At 42.7% G+C, this 16,209-nt stretch overlaps 1 protein-coding gene across 1 annotated transcript in view; it reads right to left on the bottom strand.

The window, feature by feature from the left end:
- The window catches only part of RIN2 (Ras and Rab interactor 2), a 150,430-nt gene extending 134,446 nt beyond the window's left edge, over window positions 1-15,984 (bottom strand). Inside the window, exons 1-2 of the mRNA XM_006860645.1 lie at window positions 15,876-15,984; window positions 12,541-12,633 (exon numbers count right to left, since the gene is read on the bottom strand). Of these exons, the coding sequence (XP_006860707.1) occupies window positions 12,541-12,633; window positions 15,876-15,878 (96 nt within the window). The 5' untranslated portion in view covers window positions 15,879-15,984. The remainder of the gene's footprint in view (window positions 1-12,540; window positions 12,634-15,875) is intronic.
- Between the last annotated feature and the right edge of the window lie 225 nt (window positions 15,985-16,209).

Raw genomic sequence — 16,209 nt, 5'->3', positions numbered from 1 at the left:
GTTGCCAGATAAAATGCATGCTGTGAAATGAAATGTTATGGATTAAATTGTGTACCCTCCTCACGCCCTGACAGTATGTGTTATAAACCTTAACCCCTATACCTTTGGACTGCAATCCCACTTGGGAAGAGTTTTTCTTAGTTTTGTTAATGAAGTCACATCACTATAAAGTGTGTTTAAAACCAATTACTTTTGATATATAAAGAGCAGATCAGACACAGACATAAGAACGCACACATAAGAAAGACAGATGCCCCACTATATGAAGATCACTAAGGAACTGAGGAAACACACACTGATAGAGACAAGGACCTTCCACCAAAGACAACACAGAGAGAAAACCTTTCCCTAGAGCGAGCACCTTGAATTTGGACTTATACCTTGCTGTCAGAAAATAAATTTCTGTTGTTAAAACCATCTACTTATGGTATTTGTGTTATAACAGTAAAAGAAACTAAGACACCCAGTTAAATGTGAGTTTAGATAAACAATGAATAATGTTACAAACCTAAGCATATCTCAAATATTGCATAAGACATACCTATACTATGTTTGTGGAACATGGTGTCTTTGTAAGATAAGTGCTGGACTATGAACCACCAGATTGGTGGTTTAAGCTCACCAGCCGCTCCGCAGAAGAAAGAAGAGGCTTTCTGCTTCCACAAACATAAAGCCTCAGACCCTATATAGGGTTACTATGAGTCAGAACCAACTTAACAGCAATTGACAACACAACATATTATGCTTATCTGAAGTTCAACCTTAACTGGGTATTTTTATTGGATGAATCTAACCACATAGTCCCAAAAATTACGTGCCAACTCGGATAGCCCATCAATCTCAAAGGTTTTGCAGTTGTGTAATGATGTAATGCCTCCCATGATGTGATCAGTCAATCAGTTGGAAGGGGTTAGAGTGAGATGTAACACCCTTACTCAGGTCACAGCTTTGGTCCCATGTAAGGGGAATTTCCCTGGGATGTGACCTGCATCATCTTTTTAATTCATAAGAGATAAAAGGAGAGAAAAGCAAGCAGAGAAGAAGTCATCTGTCTAAAGAAAGCACATACTAGGAGCCCAGGCTTCCTGAGCTGAGAACCTCCTAGACCCAGGGGAAGATTGAAGCCAACACAAATGGAGATCCCCAAGGAACGCCAGACTCACAAATACTGAAAGGAGACAAGGATCTCCCCCAGAGCCGACAGAGACAGAAAGCCTTTCCTGAGAGCTGGTGCTCTGAATTCAGACCTCTAGCTTCCTAAACTGTGTGAGAACAAATTTCTGCTTGTTAAAGCCACACTCTTCTGGCATTTCTGTTATAGCAGTACTAGATAACTAAGATACTGACCAAATCCCATAAGAAGCCCTTCTAACTCCATCTGGCTGAGATCCTCTGCGGTTCCTCTGGTGTGTGTTCTTCCTTGCTGCAGCAGACTAGTAAAATCTAACTGATGATAGGAGCCTTGGTGGCACTTAGGGGAAAGCACTGTTGCTATCCAAGAGGTCAGTGGTTCAAACCTACTAGCTGTTATACAGGAGAAAGATGAGGCTGTCTGATACTTCTAATGATTGTTCTACAAAGCAGCCATTCTATTCTGTCCTATAGGGTCACTTTGGGTTGGAATTAACCATGGCAGTGGCTAAAGGAAGATGTGCTTGTGGTGGTCTTTGAGGAGCATGGTCCTCACTTGTTGGCCATCTGAAAGGGATTGCTATGGGTGGCCAGCAGAGGACAATGTTGGGGAAGAAAAGCAATGGAAAATTGAAATAAGGCTCACATCTTGATAAACAAACACCATATACGAGGGAACGTACAGGGAGAGTGAAGGGAAGGAATGTGTGCCTATACCTTCTTTCTGAATCAAACAAGGAACCTAGTTCAGCATTTCAAGGTCTCAAGGAAATTAAAATGGTGCAAGGTCCCATCTCTATAAAATTCTTTCCAAGTTCAGTTTGTTGTTGTTGTCGTTAATTGCCGTTGAGTTGGTTCTGACTCATAGCGACCTTGTATAGGATTTCCACGGCTGTAAATCTTTGTGGGAGCAAAAGCCTCATCTTTCTTCCATGGAGCAGCTGGTGGGTTTGAACCACCAATCTTGTGATTCACAGTCCAGTGATTATCCTCTAGAGCCACAGAGCTCCGCATGCAAGCTCAGGCACTGTCTTCAGATTGTGCAATGATGAGCAAGTTACTTAACCCCTGCTTGTCTGCTTCCTCATCTATAAAATGGGGCTAATAGTTGTGTAAGGATTAAACATGCTAATATTTTTAGGTACTTATAACAATACCTGGAACAGTGTCTGTTAATCTCTTTTGTAGAGAACAAAAGAGATTTTATTTGGTGTATACAGTAAAGAGAAATGAAAGTGGGAAACTGACAGGAATGTCATCAGAACAATGCCTACCCAAGTCCCAAACATAAATGTTAAAAGCATTTATTTTTGGGACATGGGCAGACATCTGGGTGGTACTGACGTCAAGAAAATTTCCAAAACCAATTGCTGCCTTAGGGCAGACTGTGCACACATTAAACAAAAAAGAAAGAAAAGAAAAGAAAATCTATTTGATTCCAACTCACAGCAGTGACCCTGGATAGGGTTTCCAAGACTATAAATCTTTATGGGAGCAGAAAGCCTCATTTTTATCATGGTGCATACATGTTGTTGTTGTTAAGTGCCATTGAGTTGGTTCCAACTGATAGCAACTCTGTATAGGGTTTCAAAGGAATGGCTGGTGAGCTTGAACCACTGACCTTGTGATTCAAGCTGACTTTGCAGTCCAGCGCATTAACCACAGTGTCACACCAGAGTCCAAAAAGCGGGCACCAAAATAGTAGTTTCCACCAAAATGTAGGCATTCAGCAAAGGACAAATTATATCTGTGTATTTGTTCCTTTGACTAATGGAAGTGAACATCAACAGTAAGGAGTAAGGGTTCATTTCCTTTAGGCTTTAGTTTTAGGAAAGGGTCAGGGTGGCACATCAGTTGCTAACCTAAAGGTTGGTGGTTTGAACCAACTCAACATGGAAGACCTGACAATTTGCTTCGGTTACAATTGGACCTAAGAAACATCTATGGAACAGTTTTACAATGTACCACATGGGAACACCATGAAAGAATCAACTAGGAAGCAACGGGTATTAGTTGGGAAGGTGAGGAGAAGCATCTTGAATTGAGCATGTTGAGGTGTGTGTTCCTGTGATGTCAGGTGTTCAAGGCTCAGTAAGGCCATTTTGTTTCTCTGTTACAGTGTCGTGGACAGCTGGTGAGGTGTTATCAGTCCATTTTACAGAGGGAGATGTGCAGACATATCCAGGATTTTTGTTCAGTACTGTTCACAAATTCAAATATAAGGCCTACAGCAAAAGTTATCAAACTTCAGAGCACAAGAACACCACCTGGGGACCAGGCCCTACTTCTAGACTTTCCCACTCCCTAGGGGTGTGGTTCAAGCTCACCAGCCACTCCTTGGAAACCTTACACAAGGTTGCTATGAGTCAGAACTAACTCGATGGCCCTTAACAACAACAGGGGTGGAATCCAGGCATTTATATCTCTTAACAAGTTCCCGGTGATGCTGAGGCTGGTATCCGGTATTTGGCAGGGCATTCTGAAAACTACTGGTCTGGACTGCTTTTCTGAAAGCTTGGGCAAAGCCAGTGCTACCAAACTGGGAACCACACTCAGGAAATAATTACTTCGGAATACACGTGGCAAAGAGACACAGGTGGGCATTTGATCTTGAAGGGATCTGCCTTCCTTAATACAGTGGTTCCCAATCAACTGCCAGATAGGTTCTGCTGGGCTACTGTTAATAAGGTTTCCAAACAGATATAATGTGTATGGAATTCTGATTCAGGAGGTAAAGAGATGGGCCCTGGGAAATTTGCATTGAACAAGCACCCACAGGGATTCTTAACACATAAGAAGGTTAGAGAAGGGAACCCTCCCAGTGAACAGATGAGAATATGGAACCATGTGTGTGTGTATGTGTGTGTGGTGGGTGGGGGGGGTAGGTAGTTATATGCACTTCAGGTCTCTGGCAACCAGGTCTCACAAGCCTGGTCCTGAAGGTGAGGCTAGTCCCTGTACGGTATTCCAGGCCCAACTGAGACTCTGCAGAGTGTTCTGTACACAAGTAGCACTTGAGGATCCTGTCATCATTGGAGAGAACTGGTTTGTCAACAGTGATTAACATCTGTTGAGACATTATTATGGATCATGCATGAGCTAAGTGTTTTGTCAGAAGATAACCCAAACCCAATGCCATCGCGTCAATTCCTACTTACAGGAGCCCTACAGGGCAGAAGCGTAGTGGTTATGTATCGGGCTGCGAACTTTAAGGTCAGCAGTTCGAAACTATCAGCCGCTCTGTGGGAGAAAGATGAGGCTTTCTGCTCCCATAAAGATTTACAGCTTTGGAAACCCTGTACAGGGTCACTATGGGTCAGAACCAACTCGATGGCACTTGACAACAACAACATATGTTTTCAAGGCTGTAATCTTATGGAAGTAGACTGCCACATCTTTCTCCCATAGGGCAACATGTGGGTTCAAACTGTCATTCTTACAGTTACCAGCCAGCACCTTAGCCACTGTGCCACCAGGACTCCTAGGTAGAGGCTATGAAAAACAAAACCAAATCTATTGCAGTCAGGTTGATTCCAACTCATAGTGACCCTACAGGCTAGAAGAGAACCTCCTCATAGGATTTCCAAGGAGCTCTGGTAGTGTAGTGGTTATGAATCAGGCTGCGAACGGCAAGGTCAGTAGTTCGAAACTACCAGCTGCTCCACGGGAGAAAGATGAGGCTTTCTGCTCCCAAAAAGATTTACAGCCTCAGAAACCTTGTTCAGGGTTGCTACGGGTCAGAACCGAGTCCATGGCACTTAACAACAACAACAATCAGCCAACTGCGCCACCACTTTCTCCCTTGGAGTGACTGAGGGTTCAAACAGCCTACCTCATGGTTAACAGATGAGTGTTTTAACTACGGCGTCACCACAGCTCCTTTGTAGGGATGAGAGACAGCCTACTGAGAGATGTCTATTAACCCAGATGAGGAAACTGAGGCACAAAGAGTTGACACAAAGTCTCATGGGTAGTAGGTAACAGTGAATACTACCATATTGCTTAGTGATTGAGCTAGTCCATTAGTCATGCACTTATGTAATCCTACCCAATGGAAATGGAAGTGGACTGAGAGGCAAGCACTTGCTAGACTTGTCTTGCTACCAAAAATCTGAACTAGCACAGCAGCTGGACCTGATGTCTCTTCTTAAGATGGAAACACTGGGGTGAAAGAATGACAAATGGAAGGAAGGAGAAATAATAGTTGAAGGTAAAGGAATGAATAAATGGCTTATGTCATAGAGAAAATCTAACATTTTGCTGATACCTTGACAGAAACTCAGAGCAAGGGAATAATCTTCTATCAGTAAAATTTTATCAGGGCCAAGAAGGCTGAAGATGAGAAAACTTTTGGAGAACTTGACCAGATCAGGTGGTCATAAATAGCAGGCCTGAAGAGCTGAATACCCTCACCCTTAGGACTCCGCCATACTGAAGGATTAATTGTTAGTGACTGAGTTGAACTAGTAAAATGATTGGGAGAGAGAAGTTGGGCTAATGGTTAGAAGAACCAGGGGTGCCTTGTAGGGGAGTTAATGATTTGTTATGGCCCTTCTAGCCATATTGTCCCATTCTGTGGTAGATTGTAAACCCTAGCTTCTGTGCCCGTGATTATGAACCCATTTAAAAATAAGTTGTTGATGAGACAAGATTAAGGTTGGAATCAGCACTGACTGGACTGTGAACCACAAGGTCGGCAGTTCAAACCCACCAGCTGCTCCTTGGAAACACTATACAGGGACAGTATGAGTGGCAACCAATTTGAAGGCACTTAACAACAACAGGATTAAGGAGTCCTGGTGTGGTTAATGCGCTAGACTGCAAAGTCGGTTTGAACTACAACATTGGTTCAAGCTCACCAGCTGCTCCTCGGAAACCCTATACAGGGTTGCTATGAATCAGAACAGATTTGACGGTGCTTAATAACAAGGATTAGGGGCCCTGGTGTGGTGCTGTAGAATAAGCACTGGACCAGTAACCACAAGGACAGCTGTTCAAACCCACCAGTTGCACTTGGAAACGCTATACAGGATTGCTATGAGTTGGAACTGACTTGACAACACACAACAACAACAACAAAGGATTAAGGTGGAACTAATGAGTAAGGACTAAGGTGGGGTTAAGGAGTAAGGATTAAGGTGGAACTAAGGATTAAGAATGCTCCCACCTTACTAAAGGGTATAAATCCAGTCACCACCCTTAGTTTTCCTTAGGCGCATGATCTGACTCCAATATATAGGAATGCTTTGGCAAATTTTGCTCTTCTGCTCTGTATCTTGTATCTAGCTCATCGAGTCTTACCTCCGGTTCATGGGACTTACGATTTATCACCTGATCTGATTCACTGGCTCCCGAAGTCTCTTTCATCAACAGCCAGTTGTCTGACCTGCCCATTTCCTCAGCTTCTGACACTCTGTGGATGAGAAGATTCCTCCCTACTGACCTCTGAGGGACAGGTTTGGGACTTGCTGGCCTCCACAATTGTGTGAGTTATTTCTTGACAGTTATGAGTTTTGTGAGATATTGCAACATATTGCAGAACCCTGATGTCAATTGCATATGTATTACCCAATTCCTGATATCAGCTACCACTCCTCCCACTCAGGGAGGACGGGTGCTTGCTATAACATGTTGGAAAAGTTGGACAATTGGGACCACTTTAACCTCCACCTCACAAGGGCCAATCTTGTGCTCATCTTTCTAAAAGAAATGATTCATACAATAAGGAACTAGGATAAAGATTAGGTTTGTCTCACTTCATGAATTATATCTTTTACCCACATCTCTCCTGTCTGGGTGGTAAAGGTCAAGACAGAGGAAGGTGGGTGCTAAACAGAGGGTCCTGTGGAGACCTACACTGTCAGGCTTAGGACAAAGGTATAAGGTGTATGGTGGTGGTGGTGATATGCCATGGAGTCAGTTCCGACCCATAGCGACCCTGCATAGGGTTTCTGAGGTTGTAAATCTTTACGGGAGCAGAAAGCCTCATCTTTCCTTCACGGAATGGCTGGTAGTCTCGAACTGCTGACCTTGAGGTAAGCACCCCGACTTGTAACCATTATGCTACCAGAGCTCCTTAAGGGCCTAGTAGTGGTTGTAATGTCCTAGACTTCAACATAGTGGAAGCATTTCCATCTTTCTGCAGCACAAACATTTGGAGGATGTATAGAAGATGTGATTTATTGTTAGATAACATGTCTTCACACCTACTACTTCCTGGCATCCTCTTCTGACTGTTCCCCTCCACTTGGGATGACAGGAGTCTCTGGGCTACCTGACCCCCCACATACATACAGAATGACCTGAGCTCTGCCCAACTCCTCAGAGATCCCAGCTTTCCTTTTTCTATTCCTTCCCGCTCAATACACACAAACTCAAATATATACTCTGGGCTGATCTCAACAAGAGGTTAGGATGGGTTATGATACCCGCAAATGATAGATGAGAACCTGAATGGGAAGATGGAAGTAAAAAGGGAAAGAAGGCATGAGTTTAGGACACTTGAGGAGGATTTGCCAACTGGGATGGGGATAGGGAGGCTTGTAGGAATCTGGGATTCCAATAATCCAAGGGAGGGATTATAGACGGTGTCTTTGAATTTGCTTGGCCCTAATTCAGGACTACCTACAACTTTTGAAGCCAAGATAATGTCTTACGTATACAACCCTTTTCAAACAATACACCATGAAATTTCATAGTAATAGGTGTAGACTTCTATTACACCAGGGTAAAACCACTTAAGTATAGAAAACCTGACTGCCTCATCTAAGGCATCATTCTCCTTGTTTACACAGTGACCTGGCAGAACAGGAAGATGTTAGCCCTCACAAGTGACTGAGGAATGGTTTTGATGGTGCCAGGGAAGTCTGTGGGACATGTTTTTCCAGCATAAGATTTATGTGGCCAGAGCTTCCAGGATATGACTCCACATGAACAACAGCCACGGGGCATTTTTAGTTATCCCAGAATGCTCCATTTGTGCATAAAGCATGCTGCTGATGTCCTGAAATTTATCTGAGTAATTCCCATGATCTAGGGCAGATGGGAAACCACAAATCAAAGGTTTCTACTCCTGGTTAGTGTCTCTGGTTTAAAAACACAAACTTGATAGTGGAGGATTAAGGATGACAAGAGGTTCCATGAATTGCCTTTCAATTATCTACAGTTTATGTAAAATCACATGAGCATTAATAACCAAGAAAGGGATAGTAAGCATTTGGGACTCAGTTATGAGCCAATAATGTAACTAAATTATTCCATGGAGCATCAGAGATGTACATCTTCTTAGTTAATACACAATCAACTCCAGCTCTCAAATCAAGAACTATCTTCTCAGGGAAGTTTTCTCTGGCACCTCAGGTCAGCCTTGAGCCCTTTTGACTTCTTACATGAAGCATTTAAAAAGTTTTTTATATTTTATAATTACAATTTTATGGGTGTCACTGATTAGTACCTTTCTTTGTCACCAGAATCACAACTCCCTGGGATCCAGGATATTTTCTGGTTTTCTCTCCCCGGGGCCTAGTACAGAGCTTGGTTGACCAAAGGTGCTCAACAAATGTAAAGTGAAAGCATGAAGAATAAACAAAAATAGGGTGGGGGACAGTGGGCCTCACAGTGTCTTGAGTGATAAACCGACTGAATAAATTCCATTCTAGCTTATGAACCTCGTAAGAGTCAGTACTACATGTCTAAAGGGCCTTGTTACTGGTGGCTAAGTGCAGACAGCATCAGTAAAGAATAAAAATGTTTATAAGAAAGAAAAGGACTATCAAGTAGTTGCATCATTTACATTTGGTTATTAAGTGCCCCTGAGGCAGTTCTATATAGGAGCACTTGGTGGGTTTGAACTGTCAACCATGTGGTTTGCAGTCCAGTGCTTGTCCTACAGCACCAAACCAGCACTCCATCATTTACATGGACCATTTACATGAAGCATCTAAAGGAAATAAATGAACAATTGAAGCTCAGGGGAAAAAAATACAAAGTAAGTTAAATTGTGTAGGCCATTTTGCCAGGTCAGAACAGGAGGGAAGAGGGAGGATTCTAGAGTGCTCTCAAGGGGTTTAGGATGACCTTTCACCTCTCACCTGGTTAACTCTATCATATAAAATAGCTCAACATTTTACCTGGTGTTCGACTTGTTCTTTCCCAGAACTGCAGGGAACTAGCTACAATCAACTTAATGCTAAGTAGTATTGTATCCAACACCCGCATCTTCCTAGGAAACTTTCCAAAGCAATTTTGACTATACTTGATTTTCTTCTGTATTGATTTTGAAATCAAAGTCTATGTAAGATACCAAAGTAAAATCAAAATCCATGCAAGATACAACTCCACTGTGCTTCCTAAGACCATAAATTGATAGTTACAGACTGTTGTTGTTAAGTCCCATCAAGTCAGTTCAGACTCACAGCACCCCTATACTGCAGGGGTGGAGAACGTCCAGTGTGCAGTCCTTCGAAATCATTTGGTCTGGCCTTGCCAAGGTAACCGCAGTTGCAGCCATCACACTGGTGGTGGTGGGGTACCGATTCAAAGCGACCCTTGAGGCTGTAAATCTTTATGGGAGCAGAAAACCTCACCTCTCTCCTGCAGAATGGCTAGTAGTTTCAAATTGCTGACCTAGAGTTTAACAGCCTGATTCATAAACACTATGCTACCAGAGTGTGGTGGTGGTTACGTGCTGTGGAGTCGGTTCTGACTTATAGTGACCGTGTACAGGGTTTCTGAGGCTGTTAATCTTTATGGGAGCAGAAAGCCTCATCTTTCTCCTGTGGAACAACTGGTAGTTTCAAACTGTTGACCTTAAGGTTAGCAGCCAGATTCATAAATACTATGCTACAGTGAGTTAATTAATTAAATGTTTGACCAAATATAGAAAGCTAATTTTTAAGTTGATAATTTTGTATGGCCTGTGAATGATGTGACAAATTTTGACAGAAAAAAGTTCCCCCACCCATGCTGTACAGGGTTTCCAAGGAGCGGCTAGTGGGTTTAAACTGCTGACCTTGTGGTTCAAGCTGACCTTATTGGTGGTTAGTGGTTATGTGCCATGGAGTCGGTTCTGACTCATAGTGACCCTGTACAGGGTTTCTGAGGCTGCAAATCTTTATGGGAGCAGAAAGCCTCATCTTTCTTCCATGGAACAGCTGGTAGTTTCGAACTGCTGACCTTGTGGTTCGCAGCCCGATTCATAACCACTACGTTACCAGAGCTCATAGTGCAGTGCTTCTCCTACAGCATCATACCAGGACTCCCTAGTTGATATTTTAGGCTGGCTTAGAAAGCTCAGAGATTTGAACTCACCAACTGCTCCATGGGAGATAGATGCGGCATTATGCTCTGTAAAGATTTACAGCCTCAGGAACTTTGATTTTCAAGTCAATACAGAGTTCTATAAGGTCACTTTGAGTCACAATAGACTCACTGCTATGCGTCAGTAGATGGCAATGGGTCTGGTTTTTATGGTTCACCCTTTCACCGGAAGGAAATACATATTCTTATAAAATGCAATCAAAGAACCTGGAAGATGAGTCAGGAGACCTTCTGGATACAGCTTCAGATCTAAGGTGTCTTGAGCTGCTTCTTGTCCCTTCCTACCTCATGTGAATCTCATACAGGTTTGATTAAAACTCAGAGCATGGATTGAGGATTGGGACTATTTGTGTCTACATAATTTAACTGTTGTTCAGAGCCATGGAGTCGGTTCCGACTCATAGTGACCGTGTATAAGGTTTCCGAGGAGCAGTTGGTAAGTTTGAACCACTGAGCTTCCGATTCAAACTGACCTTGTTGTCTAGTAATTAGCCTACAGCGCCATACCTCTAAAAATTAACACCACCTGTGTCAACCTAATTTAACTATTTGTTCCAGGAAATTCATGCCTAGGAATGAAGGCTGTAAAACAATAAGTAGTTTCACTCTTTGCTGTAGAAAATTCCTACAAAACAAATTTTCCTGGCAAACAATTTGTTCATCTAGGAAAACAATATGCTAATCAAATGATGAGTTACTTATAAAAACTCGCTTCAAGACCCTTGTCTTACTGTATCATCCATCTTGAACTCCTACGTCACAAATTTCACCCAAATATAATTAGTTCACTGCCTTAATAAACACAGTTTAAACCATTTGAGCCTAGACATCAAAACCCTATCAATATTCTTTCCTGGCTTTGACACTACTGAGATTGTCCTAGTGATATTCTCTCTACTGTGGTAGGTTTAATGAACCTGGATTTGCTTTATCAACAGGCCATTTTGATGCATTTTTGTGGAGTTGACAACCTACACAATTAATCAGTTTTGGTTTCTTGCAAATAGGAAGCATATAGATAAAAGCTGATACATCCTTACAGTCCTTAAAGATTGAGATAATTATTAAATAGATGATTTTCTTCAGCAATACAGTTAAAGTTCCTCTGCACATCTTCTCCTTTGAAAAAAAAAGACACAGGGTTGGAACATCTTCCAGTGACAGATTCCAAATGAAGTTTTTATCTCCATTTTTCTATGTTTATTACATGAGTGTGAATTTTTCAAAATTTCAACAATGATTATGTATAATATGGGGAGGAAGAGAAAGGAAACAAAGCAAAAAGCCAATTAGAAATGACCACTGAATCTTAATTTAAAATGAAAGCACATACATACACACCTACAACTAGAATGCAAAATACCCTTTTAAAATCTTAGCTCATTAAGCTATCAAGGTAATTTTATCTTGCTAGCATTAATATGGTACTGTAGGATAAGCACTGGACTGCTAACCATAAGGTTGGTGGTTCAAAACCCACCAGTCGCTCCTTGGAAACCTTATACAGGTATGCTATGAGTTGGAACCAACTCAGCAACACTTAACAACAACAAGTATTAAATATAAACAACAAAAAATGTACACTTTTGACCAGGTTGTCCTATTTCTCCAAAATTTTATTTCTGGGTGCTTGACAAAATACAGATTCTCAGGCTTCTCCCTAGAAAATAAACTTCAATTAGTCGAGGGTAAGGCCCAGGACTCTTTGTTTTTTGTTTTTGTGAGCACTCAAATGATTCCTACAATCAAGCAAAGGGTAGAACACATGGGACTGCAGCATCAACTCTCTGGAATGCGAAGTCTGGATTTAAAACAACTTCCACAATAAAGCTGCTCAACTGAAGAAGAAAACGCACAGCGGTTCACAAATAAAGGTTGCCTCGCTGGGCCCGAGTCCTATGCTTTTTGTAATTTCAGTATGGAAGCAGTGAATTGCAAAAAAGCCGACCCTATTGTGAATCACGATAACCACTCGCAGCTGGGCTCAGGCGAGCGCCCTTAGAAGGCGCTGGCAGAGAGCAGTGTCTCCCTCTGCAGCCAGCACTGGAAGCAAGATGACAATTAGAGATTGCAGTCAAGGCTTCCTTTTACCTTAAAGAAACTTCCTCGCTTGTCCAGAACGCGGGTGCCCATTGTCCACGCTGACATTTCCCCCAGCAAGGCTCTACTGCATGCCTGGGAGTCCTGAAGGTAGAGACATTTTTAATGGTTAGTCCAGCCTGTAGGAAATTCCTTTCTAAGCCACAGAACACTCACAACAACAGTCCTGCCAAGATCTTTTTCCGTCAACAACACAGTGCCATTTATTTCCCACCAAAGCCCTGCATCTCCCTTTGGTCTGTGATTTCCTGCCTCAGACGGTGGGTGTCCCACCTCACTGTGTCCCTCTCTCCCCCGCCCCTACTTTTCCAGCTGACGTAGAAGGTTCCAGCACTGCCTAAAGCATAATGATTGCTTTGTGTGTTTGCTTGACCTCCTGCTGAAGTCCAAAAGGGACAAATATTAGATGTTGCCACAATCTGCTCCAAAAGCTTATAGATTTAATAGGACTGATCAGAGAGGGTAGAGGAAGAATGAAGCACTGTATGTCCCAGGAAGTCCTGCTGGAATGGAATGAGGTCATCATGAGCTCTGCTGGCCCTCCCTCCAGGCAAGGTCAGCTGAAGGGCACTGGGAAATAAATCACTCTATTTTCTCTTTAGAAATCAGGAAGATTTGGATTAAATTCTGTGTCACTATTTACAGAGATCAATTCTAAATGTTGCCATTGTTAGGTGTGGTGGAGTCAGTTAGACTCATAGCAACTCTATGTACAGTCAAAGGAGATACTGCCCAGTCAGTCCTGTACCATCCTCACAACTGTGCTAGGTTTGAATTCATTGTTGTAGTAACTGTTGTCAACCCACCTGACCTGTAAATAGCTGCCTGATAATCCACAGGGGGCAAATGGGGGCACAGAGGATGCGTGCTGGGATGTAGAAGGAAATATAAAGGCAGGATAACTATAGTTCTGAATCCTAACTGTGGCTATTTGAGCTTGAATCTCCCTCACCCAAATCTAAAATTCCAATAATCTTCCCATCTTGACCACAAAGCCTTCCATGTTCACTTCCAAGTTAAACATATACACAGCTGTATAGCTGGCCCCACCCAGGCTGGTGTGTGTTGTGGGGACTTGGGGAGCCTTTCCAAACCCTTCCGGTCCCTTGATGCAGCACTGAGGTCAATACCACACCACTGTCAACTCTGGTGGTTCCTTCTGCGCCTGGTAATCTGCACTGGATATCGCCCTCAAAAGTAGAAGGGCAATGATTATTAAACACAGTACCCTTGACATTGTTGTTGTTAAATGCGGTCAGTCGACTCTGACACATAGAAACCCTGTATAGGGCTTCCGAGGCACAGCTGGTAGGTTTGAACTGCCAACCTGTGGTTCGCAGTGCAATGCTGATCCTACAGTGGCTCCTACCAGGAGTCCACACTTGACATTAAGAAAGATACAATAAAAGTGGCTCAGCTATGAATGTGGGGGCATTGGGGTTGCCTCATTATTCACAGGGTGAAAGGGAGAAAAAGGGATGTTGAAGGCATAAATAGAAATGTTTCAGTAAGTGGGCAAACAGAACCTGTAGAGTGCTGAAGAAGCAGGACTGAGTGAGTCTGTGCAGATGCCTTTCCATTCACGTGCATAGTGGACCATGAAGTCTCCTTTAGGAAAAAATAGTAACAGAGCGTATGTCTCCCTTTCTCCTGAAAGCTTCATCTATTTTTATGTCATTTCTCCAGGGTTTTACCACTTTAAAGATTCCAAGGTATCTCTGAACTTCTTTCCATGATTCCATTGGGATGAAAGCCAACACTCCAAACCTCTCCAGTGGAGATAGAGGCTGGGGTGGGAGGGCTTCTCAGTGGATTCTGCTTTGTTGGAGAAGGTTTTCGGGCTCAGCTTCTGAATGGAGCTCAAATTTGGGCCCCTTGAAGACATCACTGATGAGCAAAGTCTGAAGACTTAAACAACTAACTCCAAAAAGAAAACACAGTACTGTGCTCAGAATAAAGACCAAATAGGAGCCATCCTGTAACTTCAGGAGCAAACAACGAACTGCTTATGCACAAAAACACTGAAATAAAAAAGAATGCACTTCTTTAAAACCGGCATTCTTTTTCTTCCAGATGTTTTCTCAGCAAGGGATTTGATGTCAGACAGCAGTTATAAGGAGCTGCCAAGAGCCAAGACTTCATTCCTTACCAGCCCTGATCTCTTTGTTCTGTGCAGAGATTCTTAGTATACAAACCCTTTTTGATGAGCCCCAACAGGCAAAGAATTTGCCTTTAGCAATACAGCGGTTTGGATTCCAGAATTTCTATTTGACTTTAATTAATGGTCTGAAAAATGCATGTGTGCATTTAACTTGAAACATCCTCAACTAAACATCCAGTTTGCATTCCATGAAGAGCAGCAAATCCAGAACATTTCCTCCAGAAGGTGTAGGCTGCACCTTCCTCCTTCAGAAGGTTGTTACAAGGATGGAGATGACAGCAGATGATAATGTAATGCCACAGCAAGTTAAGTGACAAGCAGGTATGCAACACAGAATGGGACTACAAACAGTCCATTCAGCCAAAGGGATACTGTTGTTATTGTTGTTAAGTGCCTTCGAGTCAATTCCGACTCATAGTGACTCTGTAGAAGGTTCCCAAGAAGCGGATGGTGAATTTGAACCGCCGACCTTGAGGTTAAACCAACCTTCCAGTCCAGTGTATTAACACACAATTAACCCATACTAGTTGCTAGTTAACCCATACTAGTTGCTAAAGAGTCAATTCTGACTTATGGGGACCCATGTGTGTCAGAGAACTGTTCCCTAGAGTTTTCAAGGCTGTAACATTTTGGAAGCAGGCTTTTCTTCTGGGGTGCCTCTGGGTGAATTTGAACCGTTAACCTTTTGGTCAGTAGTCAAGTGCTTCACTGTTTGCACCACCCAGGGGTAATACCTAGGTTATTGTGTTTTTAAATAATAAACTTTTTAAAAGCAAGCCCTTAAGGTCCCCCAAAGAAGTTTTAAGATCTAACCTGTTATAGCAAAAGCTTCCTTCCTCCATCATAACTTCTAAAATGTTGGCCCAGTATTGACAAAATTTAATATAGTTTTTTTAAAAACAACAACTTCTCCTTTCTACTCATGGTCCCCCACCCCCCTTTTCCTGTCCTAGGCGCTACTCCAGCAGTTACATCCTAAAACCACCCTGATAGTAGGCTGGATTGAGAAACAATGTTGTTGTTAAGTGCTGTCAAGTCGGTTCTGATTCATATCGATCCTGTACAGGATTTCCAAGGAACGACTGGTGAATTTGAACCACCAACCACCTTGTGGTTCAAACCGACTTTGCAGTTTAGTGCATACCACCACACCAGGATTAAGTACCATAATATAAAAGGCTGTAATATTTCTCCAGACTTGTACCAGTAGTGACTCTAGTCCTTCCTGGCTTTCCTGAAGAGAAAATGTATTCTTAAAAAAAGAGCCCAGGGTGTCCAGTGCTAATTTAACCATAGAAGGAAAAAAAAAAGGCCCTGACAAGAGCTAATGGACACTCAAGAGCTGCCAGGCCTTTTCAGTAACACCACTAAAGGACTGTAAACCCAGCTCGTCCATTTGTTGGGCACAGGGCAAAGCCAGGAAGGGAACTTCATCCACTTGGGAACTCCACGATCCTAATTTGATAGTAAACCTAGTATGCGGCTGGTCCTGAAAAAGC

The sequence above is a fragment of the Chrysochloris asiatica genome, unplaced genomic scaffold (assembly GCF_000296735.1).
Source record: "Chrysochloris asiatica unplaced genomic scaffold, ChrAsi1.0 scaffold00039, whole genome shotgun sequence".
In the NCBI taxonomy this organism is placed as follows: domain Eukaryota; kingdom Metazoa; phylum Chordata; class Mammalia; order Afrosoricida; family Chrysochloridae; genus Chrysochloris; species Chrysochloris asiatica.
The sequence above is the reverse complement of the archived record's forward strand: the minus strand, read 5'-3'. Positions and strand labels throughout refer to the sequence as shown.